Raw genomic sequence first — 25,272 nt, forward strand, 5'->3', positions numbered from 1 at the left:
AAATTTATTATAGTAAAACGAAATATTAAAAAAATTGATGTCGAATTGATTTAATGTATAAATTAATGTTTTTTTAATTCGTAAATCTTGTTATACTGATGTTTAATGTTTGCATTCAAATTTGTATTGGAATTAACACTTCCTCATATAATTTTTATTTTTTCTTATAAAAATTAATTTATTAATAAAAAAATTAATTTATTAAAAAGATTAGTAATTTAAAAAAAATATTTTTCTTTAAACTTCCTGAGTTAAAGTATGGTTCATAAAATAAAATAAAAAAATTAAAAATATTATATCGATTTTTCAAACTCGATTTTTTTTTTTATATAAAACTACTTATTTATTTTTGTATTTGTGAAATTTTGAATAAAAATTATTCTCTAACAGTGAAAATTCTCATAATATTAGCTTTAGCATTATTTCTTTTCGCCTCCGCCATGCAAATCACAACCATGTTTCACACTACTGTCTGATTCCACATTTGCGTTTTCTAACTCTTTATTCTTTCGACAAAAAAAATGTTAGAACAGAATAGATTCCCAACAACAGCACTCAACTGTCCCATTTCCACGGTCATTTTCAGAAAGTTTCAAACTTTGGCGGAAATTTTTCAACTTCACTATCCCCAGTTGAACTCCCCTACTGCTGGTTGTTGTGTTGATCGAAATCTAACAGCTGCCTTTGGAGAAGGTAGAAAGGAGAAAGCAGTCACCTTGACATGGAAGAAGAAAGAAGCGTGGCAGACAAGAAAGTGGCAAAGAACGAGGTGGTTCTACGAATTTCAGACTCAGAAGGAGCCATGAATGCAGAAATAAAAGATTCTGGAAGTTTTCCAGTAGCTGGAAGCAGCTCCCTTTCTCCTCAGCACAAGACCCAGATAAGTAAAAGGTTTAAAGATTCTGGTGGTGAAATCACAGAGCCTCTGAGAAACAAGGATCAAGTTTCCACAAAGTGGATGACAACTACAAAGAGGCTGATCGGTCAGTCGGAATTTTCGAAGCCAAAGTCCAGAATGGTGGATCCACCGTGTCCAAGATTTGCAAAATTTGTCGAAGAAAAGGTTCGAATGACAAGTTCATTTGCATGGAATTCTCGTAACAGGAATGTTTCCGAAGCAACTACAGACAATCCAAGAACCCCCTTGCTTGGGACTCCCGCTGAAGAAGAAGATGACGATGAAGAGGTGTACATGATTGCAAATTTTGAAGTGGCCAAGAGATCTGGTAGGAAGTGGAGAGTTTTTGAGTTGTTTGCATTTGCTTTCATCATGGGGTTTTTTATTGCAAGTTTGTCTCTTACTCCGTTGCAAAAAAGAGAGCTTTGGGGTTTGAAGATGTGGAAATGGTGTGTATTTATATTGGCTATCCTCTGTGGTAGACTGGTCACTGAGTGGTTTATCAATGTTTTGGTTTTCTTGATTGAGAGGAACTTTTTGTTTAAGAAGAAGGTTTTGTATTTTGTATATGGTGTGAAGAAGAGTGTTCAGGGCTTTATATGGCTGAGTTTGGTTCTTCTGACATGGGATATGCTTTTCAGCCCTGAAGTGGAGAAAACCAGTAAGGTTGGTAGGATTCTTGATTACATTGCTCTGACCCTTGCTTCTTGTCTTATTGGAGCAGCTTTGTGGTTAGCCAAAACATTGTTGATAAAGCTTCTAGCTTCAAGTTTTCAATCTACAAGATTCTTTGACAGGGTGCACGAATCAATCTTTCATCAATACATTCTCAAGACTCTTTCAGGCCCTCCCTTGATGGAGATGGCTGAAAAGGTTGGTACAACTTCAAATACTGACCAACTTAGTTATAAGACCATGCTTAATAAGAAGGAAGGGGAGAAAGGACAGGTAATTGATGCAGAAAAGCTCAAGAAAATGACACAAAAGAAAGTTTCTCCTTTGACTATGAAAGGGTTGATTAATGTGATAAGGAGTTCTGGGTTGTCTACCATCTCCTATGCACAGGATGATGATGAGAATGAACAGAAAGATAATGAAATTAATAGCGGGTGGGAAGCAAAGGCAGCTGCTTATAGAATTTTTATGAACGTGGCCAAGCCAGGACACAAGTAACATCTGTTACCCTCTCAAAGCTCTGCAATTTTTTTTTTCTGATTCAGTTTCTCTTGAATTGCCTCTTCTCATTTCACCCTCAAATATTTTAGGTACATTGAGATAGATGACCTCTTGCGATTCATGAAAATTGAAGAAGTGGAAAACTTGCTTCCACTATTTGAAGGTGCAGTTGAGACTAGAAGAATTAAGAGGAAGTCTCTCAAGAACTGGCTGGTAAAGTGCTTCATATAGTCTATATTGCATTAATATCATTAGCCCAACACATGTTTAATATATCATAATCCAGTATCTCTAAATTTTGCTGTGCACTGAAACTTCTATATATAGTTGCTGCTCACTTGTATTTGATAACTTCACAATCCCCTACTATGCATGTAAAGTTGTCCTTCAATAGGGATTCTCAAATTATCAATATGTGACATAAGTTCATTTTAGAAGGAACTAATACCACTTTAAATCCAAAATCTGAGACAATAAGTTTATGAGTCTTTTTTCTTATGTATTTTTCACTGTCACTTTTACCTAAAGTGGAATAAAGACTCAGTTGAATTATTCTCAACATGTTTATATATCATTCTTGTTTCCAGGTGAAAGTCTACCTTGGACGCAAATCGCTCATACATTCACTAAATGATACCAACACAGCTGTCGATGACTTGAATATACTTGCTTCTGCTGTTGTGGTTATTGTGACCCTTATTGTGTGGCTTCTTTTAACGGGTGTCTTAACAACTGAAGTTCTTGTCTTTATATCATCCCAGCTTTTACTTGTGGGTTTCATGTTTGGCAACACTGCTAAAACTGTGTTTGAAGCTATTATATTTGTTTTTGTGGTGCACCCTTTTGATGTTGGTGATCGATGCGTCATTGATGGTGTTCAGGTAGTTTTCAACTCTGAACTCTCTCAACATTCATTCATGAAAACATACCTGACTGACACATTTACTATGGTTCCCAGATGGTTGTGGAAGAGATGAACATACTAACTACCGTCTTTCTGAGATATGACAATGAAAAGATTTTCTATCCAAATTCAGTTCTCTCAAACAAGCCAATCAGTAACTTCAACAGGAGCCCAGAAATGAGTGATTCTGTTGAATTTGTTGTTGATGTTTCTACTTCTATTGAAAGTATTGGAGCTTTAAAGGCAAAGTTAAAAGTGTACGTGTTTTACTATTCTCCAGCTATAGATTTTAATCTTAGATACTAGTTAAACATGTTCCTTAAAACATGAGCTTAATGCAATAGTTCTGTAATCTGTGTCTATCCTCTGCTTGAGTTTTAGCAAAAAGTGGTCATAAATCTAAAATATATTGATAGACACTGATTTTTTCTTCTGTGCTTCCAAAATACTGATAGATACTATCGGATATTTTGAATGCTCAGAAAAAAAAGTCTGCAGAAAATTTAAACTGGTCACACTTTGTGTTTCAAGTCAGTTGATATTTTTGGACAAAATTTACAGATATTTGGAGAGTAGGCCTCAACACTGGCATACCGAACACGACGTATTGGTTAATGATATTGAGAATGTGAATAAGATGAAAATGGCTGTGTATGTTACTCACACCATAAATTTTCAGAACTATTGGGATAGGAGCTGCCGAAGATCGGAATTAGTCCTGGAGTTAAAGAAAATTCTTCAAGATCTTAATATTAAATATCATCTGCTGCCACAAGAAGTTCATGTCAATTATGTAAGGTCACCAGACTCAACATTGCAAGCAGTTTGAATTTCCTTTATCGTTTTCAGAGGTGCAAGTCTGTAGCAGAGTTTCTGTGCTGTTATTATCTTGGTTCTAGACTGATTGTCTCCACATACTCTTTTTTTCTAATTTGAAATAAGAAATGGTGTGACAAATGTATGATTTAGTTGGTTCTTGGAAACTGGTGATTTTGGTTTCTACACTTATTTTATTTGAGTTAAAAATCTAAGATTTTTTATTTTCAGTTTAAATTTTTAAACATAAAAAGAAGGTAAATCCTTGAATTTTACAAAGAATATTATTATGGTAATTTTTAAAGATAGTATTTGGTCTTTAAAGCATAAAATTAAATAAAATGTATAACTGATCATCAAAATAAAGATTGAGCAAATTCTAAAAAAAGTATTAAATTTCTTTCAAGTTTTTTAAAGAGAAGAAAAATCCAACAAAAATGAAAGAAGAATTAAAGTCACTAAATAATAAAAACATAAATAAAATGCAATATTTGAAAATAAGAATTTTAAATGGTCAAGTGAAAAAAGTCAAAGAAGTTGTTGTACAAGAATATAAATATCTTGACTAATTCTGACACTTTCGGCTTTTACACAGCATCATTATAAATGCTTTACTTTGTCACATCACCCTCCTCCCCTTATTTGTTTATATTAATAAATTAATAAATAATCGACACTTGTATTATGATTTTCGAAATTTTACTTGGTGTTGTGACATTGTTTCCATGGAGACAATTCTATGTATAAGAAAGAGTTGGTACAATATAACATAATAATTTATTTAATGTAGCTATAACTCAAATTTACCACTAATACTACTCAATATAAATCAAACATATAAAAAATAAGATTAATAATTTCAATATCAAACATTCATCTTAAAATAGCTTTATTTGTACAATAGTTATATATATAACAAATAAATGTTAAAAGTACAAAAATATTAGAATAAAGCTAATAAAATATCATCAAATTAATAAAAATAAATTAGTTAGAATAATAATATTTTCCAATAATCGGTTGGATTGTAATTTAGTTGCATATACGACCAAAATCTTGAGAAAAAAAATAGTTTAGATAAAAAAACTTATTTTAAATTAAATTTTATTCCATTAAAAATAAGTTTATCACCTTTTAACGAGTAATTTTCTTTTGAGAAAAATAAGAAGAAAAAAAGCGGAAAGATGCGCATCTTTATAGTTGTTTGTTTTTTCCTATTACATTTTTATAAATGTCCCGTCTTCGACGCCTTGAAAGCATGTTGGTTTCAAGGTTTCAAAATTTCTTGGATGAATAAATAAGAAACACAAAAAATAAGAAACTTTCTGTGTTAACATTAAAATTTTATGGAAATTTAGGAAATTGTTTATGTATTTAACATTTTATTGTATTTATGTTTAAAATTTTATTATATTTATGTTTATAATTTTACCATATTTATTGTTTTTTATTATAATAAAAATAATAATACTGTAATAATAAATAAATACATTTTACTTTTCCTATATTTTCACTTTATTTCTTTTCACATAAACCATTTTACTTTCATATTTTTTCTCTTTCTCTCTTTCATTTTTTTACTCCTTTACTTCTCATCGTATTCAAACAAAATACTAATAACTTTTTTTTGGTAACGTTAAAACAATAAGTTTTTTTTCATAATTTTCCTTAATTTAATTAATCTAAAAATTAGTTAAGGTAAGAAATAGAAAAAAATATAATAGTATACAAATGCACATAAAAATAAAACATTAAACTTTAATACATAATTAAATTAAAATTACGTTAAATTTAAAAAAACAAATTCTTAATTTAGGGGAAAAAATTCAATGAACTATTATACGTAGAAAATATAAGCAATAAAAATTACAATTTACAGAAAAAAGAACATCAAGTTGTGAAAATGAAAAGTTACTATAATAGATTTTATCTTTCTAATTATATAGCATTCCATTATATGTTATGAATATTTACTATATATAATTCTATCATAAATAATTTATCAATATATTTACAATTTTTTATTATAAAAGTAATAAAAAATCATACTAAATAAGAAATAAAACTATTAATAATACATAAACTTATTTCACATCTTATTTATTTTTGTATTTTTTGTATTTAACTTAAACAATCTCACTTTTTGATGGTTTTTATATTTTTTTAATTTTCTATTCCTCCATTTCCCTCTATATTCCCAAAATAAGGGAGTTTCAAACCTTCCTGAACATTTCTTTCTGACTTCACCAACCCCAGTTGAACCTTCTCCAAGTTTCAGCTTCAATGTTGCAGAAAACGGTTGTTGCACTCCTAGAAATCTAAGACCTGCTTTTTGGAGAAGTCAGAAACTAAAAAGTTGTCACCTTGACATGGAAGAAGAAGGAGACGTGGCAGACAAGAAAAAGACAAAGAACGAGGTGGTTCTACGAATTTCAGACACTGAAGAAGCCATTAATACAAAGGAGCAAAGGGTTTCCAGAAGCTTCCCAGTAGCTGAAAACAGTTCCCTTTCTCCTCAGCATAATACTCAGATAGGTAAAGGGTTTACAGATTCTCATGGTGAAATCACAGAGTGCAATGGTCAAGTATCCGCAGAGTTGGTGACAACTACAAAGAGGTTGATGGGTCGGTCGGAGTTTTCAAAACCAAAGTCCAGAATGGTGGAACCAACGTGTCCAAAAGATGCAAACTTTGTCGAAGAAAAGGCTCAAAAGACAAGTTCACCTGCAAGGAATTCTCCTAACAAGAAAGTTCCTGACGCTACTGTTGTCACCCCAAGAAGCCCCTTCCTTGGGACACCAGGGGAAGAAGAAGATGATGACGAAGAAGTGTACAAGACTGCAAATGTTGAAGTGAGCAAGAGATCTGGTAAGAAGTGGAGAGTTGTAGAGTTGTTTGCTTTTGCTTGCATCGTGGGGTTTTTTGTTGCATGCTTGACTGTGAATGAATTGAAAAAAAGGTTGATTTGGGGATTGGAACTGTGGAAATGGTGTGTATTGGCTTTGGTTGTCCTCTGTGGTAGACTGGTCACTGAGTGGTTTATCAATATTTTGGTTTTCTTGATTGAGAGGAACTTTTTGTTTAAGAAGAAGGTTTTGTATTTTGTCTATGGTGTGAAGAAGAGTGTTCAGGGCTTTATATGGCTAAGTTTGGTTCTTCTGACATGGGGACTGCTTTTCAACCATGGAGTGGAGAGAACCAGAAAGGTTACTAAGATTCTTAATTACATTACTAGGGCCCTTGCTTCTTGTCTTCTTGGAGCAGCTATATGGTTGGTCAAAACATTGTTGATAAAACTTTTAGCTTCAAAATTTCAATCTACTAGATTTTTTGACAGGGTGCAAGAATCAATCTTTCATCAATACATTCTCAAGACTCTTTCAGGTCCTCCCTTGAGGGAGGTGGCTGAAAATGTAGGTTGGATTTCAAATAGTCAGCAACTCAGTTTTAAGACCATGAATAATGAGAATGAAGGGGAGAAAGAACAAGTCATTGATGTAGACAAGCTCAAGAAAATGAAACCAGAAAAAGTTTCTGCTTGGACTATGAAAGGTTTGATTAATGTGATAAAGAGTTCTGGGTTGTCTACCATCTCCTATGCACCAGACGAAGATGAGAATGACCAGAAAGATAATGAAATTAATAGCGAGTGGGAAGCAAAGGCAGCTGCATACAGAATTTTCGGGAACGTAGCCAAGCCAGGACACATGTAACATTGTTACCCTTTGAAAACTCTGCAACTTTTTTTTTTCTTTTCTGATTCAGTTTCTCTGGAATTGCCTCTTGTTCTCATTTCACCCTCAAATATTTCAGTTATATTGATAAGGATGACCTCTTGCGATTCATGAAAAATGAAGAAGTGGAAAACTTGCTTCCACTATTTGAAGGTGCAGTTGAGACTAGAAGAATTAAGAGGAAGTCTCTCAAGAACTGGCTGGTGAAGTCACTTCATATAGTCTATATAATGTTTACTGAGAGCATTTACAAAGTTCCAATTTCCAAAATGTTTCCTTTGTCAGATAATTTCCTTTAACATTGTTGTCTTATCCTATGAATTGGTTGAACAATATATGAGGTCCAATTTCTTTCAATTTTGCTGCACTAAACTTGTGGAATGTATATAGTTGATGCTCACTTATATATTTGTTAAGTTATCAAGTTAAAACTCATTCCAATGCCACAAGCATGATGGTCACATATTATTCTTATTTGCAGGTAAAAGTCTACTTTGAACGCCGGTCGCTCGTACATTCACTAAATGATACCAACACAGCTGTTGATGACTTGAATATGCTTGCTTCTTTCCTTGTGCTTATTGTGATCCTTATTGTGTGGCTTCTTATAATGGGCTTCTTGACAACTGAAGTTCTTGTCTTTATTTCATCCCAGCTTTTACTTGTGGTTTTCATGTTTGGCAACACAGCTAAGACTGTATTTGAAGCCATTATATTTGTTTTTGTGATGCACCCTTTTGATGTTGGTGATCGTTGTGTTATTGATGGAGTTCAGGTAGTTTTCAACTCTAAACTCTCAACATTCATTCATGAAAACATACCTGACTGACAAATTTATTATGGTTCCCAGATGATTGTGGAAGAGATGAACATACTAACTACCGTCTTTCTGAGATATGACAATGAAAAGATTTTCTATCCAAATTCGGTTCTGGCAACCAAGCCAATCGGTAACTTCTACAGGAGTCCAGAAATGAGTGATTCTGTTGAATTTGTTGTTGATGTTTCTACTTCTGTTGAAAGTATTGGAGCTTTGAAGGCAAAGTTAAAAGTGTACGTTTTTACTATGTTCCATCTAAAAATGTTAATGTTAGATTTTTGTTCACCCGAAGATTACCTATAGTATTAAAGGGGTTATAGCTATAAGTAAGACAAGTCTGAATCCACTGTTCTTTTCCTTCCATCGGTGTGATGAGCAAAGGGTTTAACTTCAACTTTTACTTTTCTGATATAGTATAGTACTTTTAAAGTTTTCCATAGTGTTGTTTAAGCTAGAGATTGTTGATTTCTTTACACATTGTCTCAGTTATCTGTCTGTTTCAAGTCACTTTATATGTTTGGACAAAATTTGCAGATATTTGGAGAGTAGACCTCAACATTGGCGTCCCAATCACAATGTAGTGGTTAAGGATATTGAGAATGTGAATAAGTTGAAAATAGCTCTATATGTTACTCACACCATAAATTTTCAAAACTACGGGGAGAAGAACAACCGAAGATCCGAATTAGTCCTGGAGTTAAAGAAAATTTTTGAAGATCTTAATATTAAATATCATCTGCTCCCACAAGAAGTTCATCTCAGTTATGTAAGGTCACAAGACTCAACAGCACAGACATTTTGAAGATATCTTGTACTTTCATAGGGTGCAAGTGTGTAGCACATTGTTGTTTTGCTGTTAAATTTGTTCTACCCTAATGATTCTCTCCATAGAGTATCTAGTTTGAGATCACAGGTGGTGTGACAAATTTCATGATAAGAAGTGAAATTGGTTTGAACACTGTATTTCCTAATGAATTAGCTGAGGCCAAGATGATGGTCAATGGCATTGTTCTGAGGAAGATCACTCCAAGGGCTCTTGCTTAAAAAGAACACACTTTGTGTGAAGTTTCAAATTGCTCAAAGAATGCCAAGTTGTCAAATAATAAAGAAAAGGAATTGGAGAAGATCAAATCACATTATTTATATTTTTTCCTTTTATTATTATACGTAAGAGCCAGAGACACGTTTAAGTATGATGATTTTTGGTGTTAATGTTGTACTATTTTGTACCATGTGAGATGAGTTATGTTGTCTCTTTTTTGTGATCTGTGTTGTGTTCATAACAGCATCCATTGTCATGACAGATCTTTCAGTCAAGACATTTATGCTTGGGTGATAAAATTTACAAAAAATAATGATAGTTTGGTAAAATGTTGAATTAAACCTTATATTTATCTGAAAAAGTACTTTGGATTAAATGAACACTAAAAAATGATTTTTTTTTCGGCATTGAGTTTTGAATGGTTTAGAATTTTGATTCTGAGATGATTGGTTCATAATTTTGATTGATCAGGCACGTTGATTCTGACATTTAAAATAATGGTTTTAATATTATCAGAATAGTAAAATCAGCACGTGCAAGAATAGATTGCTACTTTTACTTTCCTTTTCAAAGGTTTTGAAAAAAGAAAAAGCTACTCAAACTCAACGGCTATTTTATTCTTAAAAGCCTCATCGTAAAAAAGAACAAAGAAATCTTTATTTACGAAAATTGTCTGAATAATCTAAAAAAAAACGAATGGTTGGATTCTTAATCATATTCACAACATTTTATTCGTACTCCAAATATATTATACACAAATAATTATATATTAAAGATAAGAAAATACTTAACACTAAAATAAGTATAATTAAAAAGAATGTTAAATTAATTTTAATATATAATCTTATATTACTGACTTTGATATCAAAATATCTTATCTTTTAAGTAATTATGTACGCTTCATGTGTCTTGAAGACTTAAAAGCAAGATATAGAAGCAAAAGAGGGCAAACAATCCAAAAATAAACACAACACATCTAAGGGTGTTGCTCCCTCCACCTTCACAGCCTTCTCCCTCCACCTCCCCAATTATCTTTAATTCCAATTATATCCTTAAAGTTAAAATTTTTTATTTTTATTATTTTATTATTTTAATATTTTAATATTTAAATATAAACTAATATAAATATACATTATTAAAATACATTAAAAAGATATTCAAAAATAATAAATCAAAATATTAAAATATCTAATAAAATAATAACAGAAACATAAAATTAAAACAAAGCTTAAACGGATGACATCCTTCAACGGATGTCAACATCCGTTCCATTTAGGCTTCGTTTTCATTTTACGTTTTAGGGTTAAAGGATTATTGGAAAGATTATTGGAAGGATTATTGGAAGGGTTTAGGGTTTAGGATTATTGGAAGGATTATGACTACGTACCTGGAGAGGAACCACGACAAGCACATTACACCACAAACGCACTGCACCACGTACTGCACCGAAAGCAAGAGGAAGATTGCTTGATAATTCTTTTCACGATCACTGAGCTTTGTAGAAAAATATTTTACTCATACAAGGAACTACGTAGGTTATCAGTGAAATATGTTATAAATGAGTAAAATTAAAAAACAATAATTCTAAAATTAAAATTTTACTGAGGGGCAAAATAGTAAAGGGGAGGTGGAGGGAGAAGGCTGTGGTGGTGGAGGGAGCAACACCCCACATCTAATCTATGACAAATCCAGTCAACCCCAACACACATAAATATAAGATAATTTTTTCCTCACAATCCAATTATCCGAAGGAGACAGAAATATTGGTAAATGGTACATATTATTTAAAAAGACTAATCCTTTTTGTTCTCTTATCATCGTAAATTAACTATGTAAATGATAATTTTTTATCAAAATCATAAGTTTTTATCTACATTTTATAGTTTTCATATGAAAATATATGTTATAGATTCATTTATTATTCAAATTTGATAGTAATTGGTAGCAGTATTGAAAGTTAATCAATTCAAAAAGAATTCAAAAGATCCAAAATTGAATAAAATCAATTTATTTTTTTTATTATTTTGGATTTAGTTTTTTATTTATCAAATTACTGAAAATAAAAAAAACAAAATTCAACTGATTTTATTTAATATAATACTATATTCTTTTACGATTTGTTTATATTGTATTTATAATATATTTAATTTTATTCTGACAAAATAATAAATTTACACTGTATTTTTTAATTATATAATTACATAGTTTATTTGTGCCTATGTGAGAAAACTGGAATTATACATACGAGAATAATTATAAGAAATAATGGATTTTTATTTGAAAATTTTTATTATACAACGATTAATAGTTTTTTTATAAAAAAATTAATAATTTTATGATAATAAAATCTGTTGAAGTCAATCCAATGTATACTACTATAGTTTAATTTGGTTAAAGTTTTATATTAAATTAAAATTGAATCAAATTAATTCTGACTTTTTTTTGTATTTAGTTCCAACGACATCTTAAATGAAAATCAAACAGCGACATTCTAATAATATTTACAAAAGTCCATGAAATATTATCATCAATTAATAAATGTCCACCACAAACACCATACAAAATTGAAAGCAGAGAAAAGAGTAAGAAGAGAGTTCAACATAAAAAAAAAATCTTGGTATTTCTATCTAAATGGCCTAATATGAAGTTTAAGTGTAAAAAGAATGGTTATGATGATAAACCTCCATGCTCGTATCAAATGAGATATAATCAATGATAAAATGTAATGGATAGAGAATCATTTCTTCAATCTAAAATTTTAAAATACCGAGTTTATGAATATTATTTCTTATAAGGTATTCTCGTACCACCAATGAATCTTTTTAAAAGAATTTATTGAAAAGATTAAACACGAATGAGATTTAATTTAAAATTTTGATATTCAAACTAAATCACGTATAATTACAAAAACCGCACCATGAACACAAACATCCATACATAAATTTTAAAGATAGGGTATAAAAGACGAGGTTTTCCTAGAAAGGAAAGAATATGTAATAACTCACAGGTTACTCAGAAGATTAGTAACTGTATGGATAAATATTTACAAAATTGATTTTTAATAAAAATAATTTTAAAGTACACCAATTTATGTTATAATGTTTTTACTGCGAAAGTTAAAACACAATTTAGTTTAAATTTTTATCCAATATAAAAACTACTAATATTTTTTTTAATTCAAAGCCTATTTTTGATTTATAATAAATTCTTCTTAATCACACAGTAATCATCTACTTTAAAATCATATTAATTGATATTTCACTGTAGATTTCGATAATTGAAAGTAAATCCAACACATAAATTAAGCTTCGCCAATCAAAATCATGTTGTGTTTATTAGGGCTCAAATGGTAGCTACTACTACAAGAAGAAGCATAAATAGAGAATTGAAAACGCAAAGGGTAATGATAGGACAGATAAGATAACCTTATCCATCAATTTCCAATAGGAAAGCTGCCACGTCAGATAGAGGCAAATATGCCCAAAATTTGGACCTCTCATTCCACTTCTGCCTCCACCACCATTTCTCTCAAAGCACGTTAACATATAATCAACCCATTTCCTCACTGTTCGCACCAACTTCTAGCTAGTAAAGAAAGACTTAGCAGGGGAAGAAAGAAAGAAACTACAGAGAAGAAATGGCTTCCACTTCTGCACTTTCAATGGCTATGCCGGTAACTTGTGCCAGCCACAAGAAGGTCGTTCCTACCTCTGATGCCTTCTTCAAGCCACTGCCTCTACGGTCTTCAAAGGCACTGACAGCATCAAATCCCAATGGAAGGTTTCAAGTGAGAGCCTCCATGAAGGAGAAAGTTGTCACAGGGCTCACAGCAGCTGCATTGACGGCTTCAATGATGGCTCCTGATGTGGCTGAGGCTGCTGTCTCACCTTCTCTCAAGAACTTTTTGCTCAGCATCGCCGCCGGTGGAGTTGTTGTTGTGGCCATTATTGGTGCTGTAATTGGTGTTGCCAATTTCGATCCCGTCAAACGAAGCTGATGAAGTTCTGAGGCACTGTGTTCTATTTTTTTTTTTAACTCTTATAATGATATGCAGCATCTGTAATGTATTTTTCTTCAGAAATGAAGTGAACCCTCTGTTGTGTAATATGTGACCTTTATTATTCTCTACTTGGGCAGAAGCCCTTCAATTCTTAAAACGAATTTTTTTGTTGATTGCGTCATTTTGCTGCATAAGAATGGAATAACTGGCAGACTGATGATACATTACATATTGAAAATATCCAACTTTAAGGAACGATTATATAACATTAACTACAGATGTGACTGAGATTAAATTAGAATGAATCAGATAGTAGGATACTTGATGATTAATAATTCGAAAATAGTGGGATTACACGGTCATACGAGGTAATACAAGGAGCAATGAATATATCCTGCGTGATATAAAGGCACATCCACACACAAAAAAGAAGAAACAGGAAATTCAAACACGAATTGATACTATCTAAATCTATGTCTCTGCAATGGGCATACAAATGACGTAGTAACTCAGTCAGTAATGACTAATGATTAATTCTTTGCAAAGCTTGAATACTAACACTACATGTATGGTTCTCAATAATACTAAAAGAAGCTGAAACCAAGCTACAATCACGTCCTACAAAACTTGGAAATCGAATCAAGCATGTATTGACTCTCTGAAGAATAATTCACCTTATCTACCTTAACTACAGTAATCTTGACCTTCTGTTCATCGCCATATAATTCCTCTTTGATTTTCAGCCTAAACATAAACTGTTTGAAGAGTCGGCTCTTGAGTACTTCTGCAAACCTCTCATCATCCTGTTGTTCATGCTTCAACAAGTACAGATCTTTCGCTGAATACTCCATAATCTCTTCACCTGCTTCCTGAAAAGCAGTTACCCAAGTTAATCCAGTGCCATCCAGAATTTGAGCTTGGAGAAGGTATCGGTAATCACACTCCTCAAATTCTTGATTGCATCTATCACATTGCCATCTTGTGTTTCCTGACCTAGTCACTTTTTTATTGCATTGTCGATCTCCAATCATCAGAGGGCAAGCTGTGTAACAAAATGTATCAGTCTTGATGAATGCTATGGTTGCCCTTATTGTTATCCAGTCTGGCTTGTCTGATCGTCCCAGACCTTCATCCTTGATTTGAGATACAGTTTTACGAACCTCATTCTTCGTTCCTCCAGGAATAACGTCCCTAGAAATTGAAAGGGAAGCAGAATCTTTTCCAACTAGATCAAACCATTGTCTTAAGCTATTGGCCTCAGGGAACTCAGGATTTATGAAAAGCTGTGTGGTAGAAATAGAGCCTATCGACTTTCCACTAAAATCATTCACCTTCCCCGCTTTGACAGCTAAAATAGGGAAAAACCCAGAATCTACCATCTCTTGCAACTGTTGCCCTTCCCTATTGCAAAATTCTCCCCACAGGGTAAGTTCAACACTCTTGCCAGAAGTGTCTTTTAGACTCAAAACTCTTCTCTGGGTTTCCATTCCATTCTTCCTCAAGATGGGAACAGAAGGGTTCACAGATGTCACAACCCCAATAACATCAAGGATGGAGTTATTGTCAACATTCTCAATGTCACTGATAGGTCGGAATGAGAACTGCTGTCTAGGTATAGAATCATCTTCATCCGGGCACAACTCTACTGTTGAAGTTGATTCCAAAAAAATTTCCCATTCATTCTTCAAATGGTTGAAATTCTTCTGTGCAGGTTTTAAGCTACCTTTCGATATCATGTAAACTTTACCAACCTCAATTACACTATAGAATCGATCAACAACAGCATTAAAGCATGTTACTCGTATTTCACCTCCATCAGAATCCAGGAGATCAAATGAGAAGACTTTCCCATCACCACGTGCATTATTGTAGCGGCGCAGATCACCTTTAGCAGTTACCCTTGCCTTGATAGCCCACCGACCTTGATAAGGATTTAAAGCAGCTATAGGAATGATGCGTGCTGGCGCCTCATTTTTCATAACTGCACCACGGCCTTTGTAAACAGGAGGCGGTTGGTATGGAGGTTGAATTGTTGGCCTGAAACTCTGGGCTTTATCATGACTTGCATTTTGAGCAGCAGAGTTACTAATAGTATTACTAGTATTATTACTCCTGGCCAAACTCTCCACAGTGTTATCTGCTATAGCCCTCACACTTGGTAAATCTGAATCCAAGGGTGGCTTCGGATTCCCAATGATATCAAAATCAGCTATTATAGTTTCCATGTTTAGAACCATAATAATCCTGTGCAAAGAAAAACACATAAGTATATAAACTAATTTTACAGGATAAAACTAAAGTTGAAGAAGCAAGATTCAATCAGCAACATGTTCTTTATTCCTTAGAATCCATCTATACACAGACACATTAAGCCTAACAACTAAATGCTAAGGTTTTGCAAATCTCTAAGTAGGTTGCATTGCTTTTCTTTATTCACACTCTAACCAATCATAGATAAAATTCATTCAACAAAAAATTCAACCGCTTCTTCTTTTAATTCGAATTATCAGGGTTTGCAAATGCATAACATGACAAATAAGGTTATATTACAGTTTGCTTTAAGAAGTGAAATCTGAACCATATTTAAATTTGAATAACATAAAAAGTGAAATCACATGGACATTATTATATTAGCAATCGCAACAACACTACTTTCAGCATAACTAGAGAAATGACTTAAATCCAAAATTAGATTTGTATAGAAGAGAGAGACTTGCGGTTCTTGAAAGGAGTGCATATATAATCGAGAAGCTGAACAACCGAACCCTTCCGAACTCGACCGGTCCGGATTCGGTCGTTGAGCTGAGTGGCGAGCATCGCGTGGTGAGACGAAACGGCGTCGGAAATCAGGAGACGGTATCTCTGCTGCTGCGAGTTGTTGCTGTTGGAGACTAAGGTAACGTCCAAAACCTGAACAAGCGGTTTGGCGTCGACGTCGCCATTAATTATCGCCGGAATCGCGTTTTCGGTGAGATTCACTGACATTCTCCCTCCAATTGTGGATTTCCCGAACAAACTCAACTCCAAAACGGAAGGAGTAAATAGAGAATTCGAGTCGATATGAAAGAAGGGAAGCGGAGGAAAAATCAGACCGGGTCTTTCATTTTTTTTGTTACTTTTATTTTAATTTTATTAATAATTAATATAATTAAATTATGGCTTAATATTCTATTTTATTCCCAGTTCGAAAATGTAAAATTACTCCATCTTTTAAAAAAATACGTCAATTACTTCCTCACTTAATAAAATTTGTATCAATGAAATTTTTTCTGTTAAATTCGTACAAACAACGGCGTTAATTATTAAGAGAAAAAAATAATTAACGAAAATAATTAATATTATTATATAATTAATAATGAAAGAATAGTTAACGATTTTGAATTTATAAGAAAAGGTTTTAATTAAGGTTAATTTTATTTTAGTAAATATATGGGTTAATTACTAAAAGTGAAATACATATTCAATTTTTTAAACACAAATAAATTAAATTAAATGTTTTGTATTAAGATTCTTCTTTTTTTGTGCTAAAAATAAAATTTATTAATATCAATTGTACAATTATTTATCTAAATTTAGTTATGGTTCTTCTAGTTCCAAAAAAATGTTAGATTAGTTTGGTTTCAATATCATATTAAAAGTAATTTATTTTAGTGTTTTAAGTTTAAAAATATATGATTTTATTCTCAAAATATTAAATTTGAAGGATTCAAAATACTTTTTAAAAAATATTTTAATTTTTTAAGCTTAATATTTAAAATTAAAATTATATTTTAAATTTGGGAACTTAAATTTTCTTTAAAATTTCAGAGATGAGATTTAGTTTATCTTAACTCTTAGGAGTTAAAAAATTATCAACATAATTATAAATTTTATTAGGTTAAGAGATGATTTTATTCTTTATGAATATTTTTTTTCTCAAAGTATTGCTACTCATAATGAATGATTGCATAATCTTTGAAAAAAAAAGGTTTGATAAGAAGGACTTAAACATCAAGAACTTGAAGTCCCTTAAATAGAATTTGGCAACTTTTGCTTTTGGCGGCTATTCATTCCCATCTTCCTCTCCACCCTCAATCTGATATACATATTTAAAAACTTATAAAACATTAATATTACTAATAAAAACAACAAAGTGTGTAATTAAAACAAATTTTCCATAATAAACTATATATTTCAAAATTTTTTAATAAACTACATAATAAAGAATTTCAAAATCAAAATAAACATTAAGATATCTTAATTAAAATTTATAGTCTACACTAAATCCAACTTAAACTTATAAGGATTGGATATATCAAGTTATAGCTTATTAAATCAATTTAATTATACGAATATAAGGATGCATTTGCAGGAATTATATCAAGTCATAAGGCGTGATTCTTAAAAATTTGAAATATCAGAGTATGTTGGTATGACAATAAAATTAAGATCCTGAATTTTAAATAATGAATTATAGAAATAGAGAGTTATTTTATATTAAAAATAATTTATGTTTCAAAGAAATATTTCATAATATTAAATATATTTAGCTTGAATTATAGATAATACACAATTAAATACCATATTGTATTAATCACTCGTAAACAATAAAATCACCTCGTACAATGCATCAGTAGTGATTCCTGAAGCTAATGTTAAATAACTTACCTCTTTGTACCAGCAGCATCAATTTCATCAATGAAAACAATAGATAGTGAAAGATGAAAACAATAATTTCATACTGATAAAACTATAATTACAGTAAACACTATGCAAAACATCAAATATTTAATAGATAAAATTTACTCCAAGTTTTGTCAGTTGCTGTTTCCATATGCGAACAGCAAGCTGCTACTTATTAACCAACTTTTGATTTAATTAAATGATGTTTGACGCAACAAAGAATAAAGAATTTGACATAGGACTGTTAAATTCTAACACTATCAATTTAACTTTATCCTAATAAAAAAACGTTTAAAAAGTGACCATTTTTTGAATGAAAAAACGTACTTTATATCTTTAGGATTAGTTTCCATATTTCCTTATTAGACTTACCTTATAATTTATTTCCTCGTTTACCTAGGATTATGATCTAGACAAAAACATGCCAGTGTTTCATATCTTGTAACATAATACATCAAAATACTTGGAAAATTATTCAGTTTCGATTCTCTCAATTTCCTCCCTTAATTCCTAGAACTTAAAAAAAGCACACCTTTGCAAGTAATGTCTTCCCAGTTCCAAGTTCTCCATATAAAATGACTCCCTTAGGAGGCTTGATACCAATGTCTTCATACAGTTCAGGATGTGTCAATGGAAGCTCAACTGCTTCTTTAATTTCCTGTATCTGGGCATCTAAACCACCAATGTGCCTTCAACCTTCATGACAGAGACCATAGGATCAACTTCATCTTGAAGAAGCCAAACGACAGAGAGAACCTGGTAAAGAACCATACATGATAAGATCAGAAGAAGCATTACAATTCTTGAATCCAGTCAAGTATCAAATGTGTAAGAAAAGAACCGTACCAAGGGGTAAGTTATTGAACATTAGCTCCAAATCCAATCCCTGCTTCTTTATAGGATTCTAACATATGTACACTACAACATCAATTTTATAATGAATGGTGTGAAAGAAAATGGAAACATTATTCAAATGCAAGTTGTGTAAAGAAGGGTAAAAATCATAGAAACTTACTTTATTAATTTATGAAGGGCTGACCTCTTTCGTCCGACCATTCATTCTGTCTATAATTTTTCTGTGCATCTCCTGCTAAATTTTCAATCTGTAATCACAAAATAGTTTTATACAAACAAATAGGAGGAAATATACTATAAAATTAAACTTACAAACTTCAGAACAGAGACACACCGTAGAAAGTGATAGTCTCAAATCTGCACTACCTCTTTCTCCTCCCATTGTTTTCGTTTCATTTCCAGAGTAGGTAAGTCACCACTCATAGTTTCCTTTAAAATTTATTAAATTCATGAAAAGATAAACAATTCCCAAATCGTTAATACAACGCAAACTTCAATCAACCATTTCTTTCATATATGAAATATGAAAACCTTAACAATAAAAAAATACCTCACCGTCACAAAATCCATCGTTTCCCTATACGATGGTCCGCCGCAGGCGTTGTCGACTGTAGGGGAGAGAACAGGTCCGCAAACGCGAATCGCTGCAAACGTTGGTGTTGACGTGTCTGGTCTTGAAAATGCCAGTACAGAACGCTGAAGAGGAACGCAAAGTGAACATTTGCTCCCAAAGTGAAATAAAAACTTCAATGCAAAGAGAGAAGTGAAGAGAATGATGCAAGAAAGAAAGAAACCACATTACAAACAACTTCAACAATGGCCACCAGTGACGCTGAAGAACATCTTCACCCAACCACCTCAACTACAACAACCTCCTCAACGACATTCAATGATGGAACGACTGAACGAGTACACGAGAACAATGGCAACCCTGGAATGAGTGAACAAGAACAATGCTAACTAGAGAACGAATGAACGAGAACGAAGTAGATCAAGAACGAGAAAGAAATCGCATAACAGATAAAGTATTGACAGGAGAAACTTAATAAAATGTAAAATAATCTAGCATCAATATACGTTCTTCAACATCCTTCATTTCTTGAGCATTATCACTAGCATTTTTCATAGCCAATAAATCCGACTGCATTATACAAGTTGGTATCAATTGTTAAAAAAATTCTAGTTTTTGAAATTAAGCATGAAACCAAATAACACAAAAAGGAAAAACCTCGTTGAAGAAAAGTTCAATCATATAAATATTTTTCAAAAATACATAAATATTGATTACAACTCCGTCATTATACATATACATATTTTATTTTAGGATTAAATATGTTTTATTCCTTTAAGTGAAAAATGAAATTAGTCTTTCATTAAAATTTTGATTAAATTTAATCTTCTAACTTTATAAATACGTAGATTTAGTTCTTTTTAAGTATTTTTTTTTAAATTTATTTGATGTTTCAAACATGTTTCATGATAACATTTGAATTGTTTATATCATTTGACATATTTTTACTTCAATGGTGATTGATATATCAAATAAACTTAACAAAATTTAGTCAAACATACTAAATTTATATGTTTCTAAAGTTGAGAGACTAATTAAGTCAAAATTTAAAAAAAAAACTAATTCTAATTTTCACTTAAAATTGAGAGAATAAAAAAATATTTAATCATTTATCTTATATCATTACTTTATTCTAATATATGTGAACTAATTAAATATTAAATAAAGGATAAAAATATATAAACAAAAAGATATTATCTTTAAATTTAAAATAACAAATAAATATATAAATAAAATCTCTTAAAATATTATATTTGAAGAAGTAATATTCTCTAAAATACCAAAAGTCAAAAGTAAGAATAACTTAATTGGACCTATTAATGGAATTAGGCCAGCCCAGATTGAAGTTTCAAGAGAAATCTTTTATGGAAAAAAAAGTAAGCAAATATAAGGGTGTTGCTCCTTCCACCACCACACCTTTCTTCCTCCATCTCCTCTTTACTATTTTGTTCCTCAGATATTATCCATTCACAACTTATTTCACTAATAACCTATTATAGTTCCGTACATGAGTAAAATACTTTTCTTTCATTTTAACATTATATTTCTTCCTCTTTTTCTTTCGTCGTTGTGAGATACTACAAGTTGCAAAGGTTGGTGGTGGTGGAAAGAATTATCAAGCAGTCTCCCTCTCGTGGTGCAGTGTCGCTCTCGTGGTGTAGTGCATGGAGTGGTGCAGTGCGTGTCGTGCTTCCTCGTATTCGAATAAACCTTATAGAATCTAATTCTAGAATTTCATTGATTTTTTCACCTTATTCTTATACATAGAAAATTAGACTCAATATGTTTACTGCAATTTGAAATAATCATACTTTCTCTATCAGTAATAGAGTATGTATTCTATAAATTATATTCAATAAAAGCTGTTTTATTGCACTCATATAACTATCTGATTCAATTATTCAATCCAAATGCGAAAAGAATATAGATATATTCTTTATAGATTCTTTTTGTACTTTAAATATTAAATATAAGGAGAGGCTTATAGGAAAGAGTATCAAAAAATTTCTGTCTCAACGAAGCACACATAGAGATATCGATAACACACATAGAGTTAATGGTATTTCATGAAATAAAACCCTAAAATAAAAAATGTAACCTTTAAACGGAGGTGACATCCTTCAACGGATGTCAACATCTGTTTAAGGAAAAACGGATGTCGACATCCGTTTTACCTTAAACGGATGTTAACATCTGTTGAAGATGACACTTCCGTTTAAAGGTTACGTTTTTTATTTTAGAGTTTGTTTTATTAGGGGACATCCGTTGAAGGATGTCACAACAGTTGATGTATACTTCCTCACGCTGATTGATGCTTTGGACGCTCCTCGATGTTCCTCCACACCACGGCGGTGACGCTCCTTCACACCACGGCGGCAATGGAAGCTTTCGAACCAAAAAAAAACTGGAAAGAAAAAGGAATGGAAGTGCGGGAGGTGGGGAGGTGAAACGAAAATGGGGAAAGGAGAAAAGAGTTCCGTGGGTGGGTGCTAGGAAAGTAAAATTAGAGTTTCAAATTATTTAAAATAGGATAAAAGTAAAAACCTTTTTAACTTAAGAAGGATATAATTATATTTAAAATAATGTGGGGAGGTGAAGAAAGTATAGAATGATGGCGGAGGAAGCAACACCCCAAATATAATTTACGATTTGAGGTTTAATTAAGCATTCGACACGCAATTATCGTCACACAAGAATGTGGTGGTGGTATGTTTCGTTTAATTTAAAAGAAAAATACTCTCTCTGTTGGACACACTTTAAAAAGTTATTGGTCATTTTATAAAGTATTTTATATATTTTTCATTAAATATTATGAGTTTTGTGTTTTATATTAACAAGTAGTGAGAATTTTTAAAGGGGATTAATTTAGTATATTGATAATATGTTTTAAGAAAATTTAACTAAATTATTCTCGTATTTTTTTTTATAAAATGTCCTATATTAAAGATACGAGCGAATATCTTTTTATTATATATTTTATTTTGATCAAATTGTTAATTAATATAAATCTTCAACAATTATAATAAAATTATATTAGTTCTGTATTGTAAACGTGATGCTTTAATGAGTTTGGTTAAAATAAAGAAGTGATGGAAAAAAAATTTAAGAGAGTGAGCAACTTTTTCCCTTTGGTCAAAGGGAAAAGGAAAAAAAAATTATAAAGAGCATGGATGAAGCATCCCATGCCAAAGAGTGAATTTTTTTTCTAAATGATCTGCTTGGTTATAAATGAAATTAAGATAAACAAATTATGAATAATGAAAATACAAGAAAAATAAAATATAAATAACACATGTTGTTTGGTTGAATAAAAATAAAGGAAAAATTGAGATGTGTCTTCCTGTTTAACTGGATAAGTCAAAAAGGGAGTAAAATATATAATTAGTCGTATAATAATAAAAAATAATTGTTTACTCTATTATTTTTTTCTAAGCATAATTGTTTTAAAAAAAATTACGCTTTCAATTTTTAAGAAATAAAGAAAATGAAACATGTATAACTGTAAACATATTATTTATTTATTTTAGCTACGCAAACATATTCATATATATATATTCTTCCTTGAAAGTGTGCTAAGACATGATTGCAGAAGACGGTCGAATATAAAACCCTAATAACATAATTTGGGAACCTTTGAGGATGACCACGGGAGGTCAACGTCATAAAGTTTATTAATATTCTTAAAAGTATTCAAATTTGATAAATCGGTGTCTTCTGGAACCATAAACTAAATGTAGTTCAGTTTTGATTTAAAAAGAGGATATAAAAGTTACTAAAACTATGAAATTATTGTTAGTGTCATTTAGTCATATAATCAAACACCTTTGCGGCATGGGGCATGGATTATTATAGTGGAATAAGTATGATTGGTCCAACCAATGATGTAGATATCAATGGGTTGCATTATTATTATGAAACGGCTTTATTAGGGCAAACTAGAGATGGCCTCCTTTCCAACCTATTTGCTGGAAATGCAAGGAACAAAGGGAAAGAAAGGGAAAAGTAGATTCCCACTGCACATGTTATGTACTAGACAATGTTTAATTTGTCTTCGCCTGTGTAGGGACCAAACCATTTTTTATATATCTCATTTTTCCACACCCCTTCATCACTACCTCAAACTTAGCATGCTTATGCATTTTTTTGGCACAGTTCCCAAAACCTCCCCCAACCCTTTTTAATTTCCTCTCTTTAATATATATATATAGGTTAATCATTAACACATCTGCATAGAGCTATGTCACCCAAGATGTGTTTTTACTCATATAATCATTCTCCCTCCTTTTCTCAAGAAACTGGTAAATTTTGTACTGTAATAATCAGTCTATAGGTTAAGATAAGCAGGAAAATTTTGATTTGATCCTCATACTATGAAAAAACTAGTCAGACAAACCAGTATGTAACAAGGAAATGAAAATTTCACATGTGAGGTTTTGAGAGAAAGTGAAGTGATGATAAGTATAGCATATGAAAGGCTTATGATTTGAAGTTTTTTTATGGAAGACACACGAAGGTTCGGTATCAGAACAAATTTATATAAAAGACCATAATATTATTTCTATATATTTTATGATTTGTGTATATGATATGATATGTTAAGACTGGATTTCTTGAGTGCAATGCCAAGAAATGGAGAGTATGGACACACACATCATGATGATGATGATGATGGTGGAACAATTATAGTTTGATGTCCAAGTAAATTGATTGTGAATATGGGGTACGGACAGAGGGATCAATTTTGTAGATAAGGAAAAGGTACTATTTTTTGTATGTGCAAAATCTAAACCAGAAACAGGCCATTTTGAGCAATCACTCATGTGGGCCAATTTACTGAGATCAGGAAATTAGGCTGCCACTCACAGGGTCCTCCAACACAGACATCTGCTCAATCAGGGAGAGAGAGAGAGAGAGAAATCCAAGCCAGAGAATTACCAACCATGAGGTTTGTCCCTAAGGACATTTTTTTTTGCATCAGTGGTATAAAAAGAGCAAATACTAACAAAATTTGGTATAGTAGGAGAATGTTATGCTCATATTCTACATAACTTAAGCTTCAATTTCAGTTAGATTCAAGAATTTTGCTAATTAGAATGATGAGTCTCTACGTTAAGAAAAAGTACATAGACACCTTTTAAAGCACAAACTTCCATTAAAAAACATTTTTCTTTGCTCAGTTTTTATTTGGTGATAAAAATATGTATCATAAATCACATCATTAAGAATCTTTTAGATGTTTTTTTGCTTACTGGGTGTTTGCATAGCATTATTTGTTTCTGAAGGATAACTCAGCATTATTTGTTTCTGAAGGATAACTCACCTAAACATTTTACATAGAAATGAAAACAGAAATTACAGTGTCAGTGATAAGCCTTGTATTTTTCTTTCTTTTGTCATGCATCTTATCAGTTTATGCATTGTACAAAAACAATTGCTGAATAGAAAGGAAGAAGGGAAATAATTGAATAGTAAAAGAGTATGTAGCTCAGAATAAAGAGATAAGCATGGAGAAGTTCAGTTTCATCCCAAAAAAAGAGAACCTTTGGGTCCCTTGTCTTGTTGTTGGGGCCACTATTTGTATTTCCGTATCAACTCTGGCTTTTTTACATTCCAATTTCAACTTTCATTATTCACCGCTTTTCATTTTCATTTTCTTTCTCATCACATCATATGATATTTTCTCTGGTACCACTTGGGGTATATCCAAGGGTTGTGATCATTATTCTTTACATATATCTGATTCAAAGCACTGTAGAGCTCAGTTTGAATAATAATTTTCAGATAATTCAACAGT

At 31.6% G+C, this 25,272-nt stretch overlaps 4 protein-coding genes and 1 long non-coding RNA gene across 7 annotated transcripts; 3 read left to right on the forward strand and 2 right to left on the reverse strand.

The window, feature by feature from the left end:
- The first annotated feature begins 558 nt into the window (after positions 1–558).
- On the forward strand, positions 559–3,959 carry LOC124819845 (mechanosensitive ion channel protein 10-like). 2 transcript variants are annotated; one of them, XM_088107919.1, is made up of 5 exons: positions 559–2,067; positions 2,164–2,287; positions 2,662–2,955; positions 3,033–3,235; positions 3,658–3,959. In XM_088107919.1, the coding sequence occupies exons 1-5, from the start codon at positions 722–724 to the stop codon at positions 3,692–3,694; spliced, it is 2,004 nt and encodes a 667-aa protein (XP_087964045.1). In that variant the 5' UTR covers positions 559–721; the 3' UTR covers positions 3,695–3,959. The 2 variants fall into 2 exon arrangements, with proteins under 2 accessions (XP_087964045.1, XP_047147391.2); XM_047291435.2 differs by having other exon boundaries at positions 561–2,067; positions 3,540–3,959.
- Positions 3,960–5,997: 2,038 nt separating this feature from the next.
- LOC124819846 (mechanosensitive ion channel protein 10-like) lies at positions 5,998–9,330 on the forward strand. Its single transcript, XM_047291436.2, has 5 exons — positions 5,998–7,503; positions 7,608–7,731; positions 8,010–8,303; positions 8,379–8,581; positions 8,883–9,330. Exons 1-5 carry the CDS (start codon positions 6,164–6,166, stop codon positions 9,148–9,150), a joined length of 2,229 nt encoding a protein of 742 aa, XP_047147392.2. The 5' UTR covers positions 5,998–6,163; the 3' UTR covers positions 9,151–9,330.
- A 3,616-nt stretch (positions 9,331–12,946) lies between these two features.
- Positions 12,947–13,497, forward strand: PSBX (photosystem II subunit X). Its single transcript, XM_047291431.2, has one exon. It carries the CDS (start codon positions 13,028–13,030, stop codon positions 13,385–13,387), a length of 360 nt encoding a protein of 119 aa, XP_047147387.1. The 5' UTR covers positions 12,947–13,027; the 3' UTR covers positions 13,388–13,497.
- A 327-nt stretch (positions 13,498–13,824) lies between these two features.
- Positions 13,825–16,464, reverse strand: RPA1A (replication protein A 1A). The gene is made up of 2 exons (XM_047291430.2): positions 16,104–16,464; positions 13,825–15,634 (listed from the first exon to the last, which is right to left on the reverse strand). The coding sequence occupies exons 1-2, from the start codon at positions 16,373–16,375 to the stop codon at positions 14,002–14,004; spliced, it is 1,905 nt and encodes a 634-aa protein (XP_047147386.2). The 5' UTR covers positions 16,376–16,464; the 3' UTR covers positions 13,825–14,001.
- A 2,018-nt stretch (positions 16,465–18,482) lies between these two features.
- On the reverse strand, positions 18,483–20,090 carry LOC124819840 (uncharacterized). Of its 2 annotated transcripts, none has more exons than XR_015784017.1 (5): positions 19,463–20,090; positions 19,242–19,336; positions 19,068–19,155; positions 18,899–18,970; positions 18,483–18,808 (listed from the first exon to the last, which is right to left on the reverse strand). It is a non-coding gene; the product is annotated as an uncharacterized LOC124819840 (long non-coding RNA). The 2 variants fall into 2 exon arrangements; XR_007027288.2 differs by having other exon boundaries at positions 19,458–20,090.
- Positions 20,091–25,272: the final 5,182 nt, after the last annotated feature.

This window comes from Vigna umbellata, chromosome 2 (assembly GCF_029865625.1).
Source record: "Vigna umbellata cultivar VRB3 chromosome 2, Vumbellata_1.0, whole genome shotgun sequence".
Classification (NCBI taxonomy): Eukaryota; Viridiplantae; Streptophyta; class Magnoliopsida; order Fabales; family Fabaceae; genus Vigna; species Vigna umbellata.

Coding starts and splice junctions, on each gene's coding strand:
- LOC124819845 (XM_047291435.2), top strand. CDS start 722: ATGGAAGAAGAAAGAAGCGTGGCAGACAAGAAAGTGGCAAAGAACGAG. Junction 2,288..2,661: donor AGTCTCTCAAGAACTGGCTG/GTAAAGTGCTTC, acceptor TCTTGTTTCCAG/GTGAAAGTCTACCTTGGACG. Junction 3,236..3,539: donor TTAAAGGCAAAGTTAAAAGT/GTACGTGTTTTA, acceptor CAAAATTTACAG/ATATTTGGAGAGTAGGCCTC.
- LOC124819846 (XM_047291436.2), top strand. CDS start 6,164: ATGGAAGAAGAAGGAGACGTGGCAGACAAGAAAAAGACAAAGAACGAG. Junction 7,504..7,607: donor GTAGCCAAGCCAGGACACAT/GTAACATTGTTA, acceptor CAAATATTTCAG/TTATATTGATAAGGATGACC. Junction 8,304..8,378: donor GTGTTATTGATGGAGTTCAG/GTAGTTTTCAAC, acceptor TATGGTTCCCAG/ATGATTGTGGAAGAGATGAA.
- PSBX (XM_047291431.2), top strand. CDS start 13,028: ATGGCTTCCACTTCTGCACTTTCAATGGCTATGCCGGTAACTTGTGCC.
- RPA1A (XM_047291430.2), bottom strand. CDS start 16,375: ATGTCAGTGAATCTCACCGAAAACGCGATTCCGGCGATAATTAATGGC. Junction 15,635..16,103: donor ACTCCTTTCAAGAACCGCAA/GTCTCTCTCTTC, acceptor TTCTTTGCACAG/GATTATTATGGTTCTAAACA.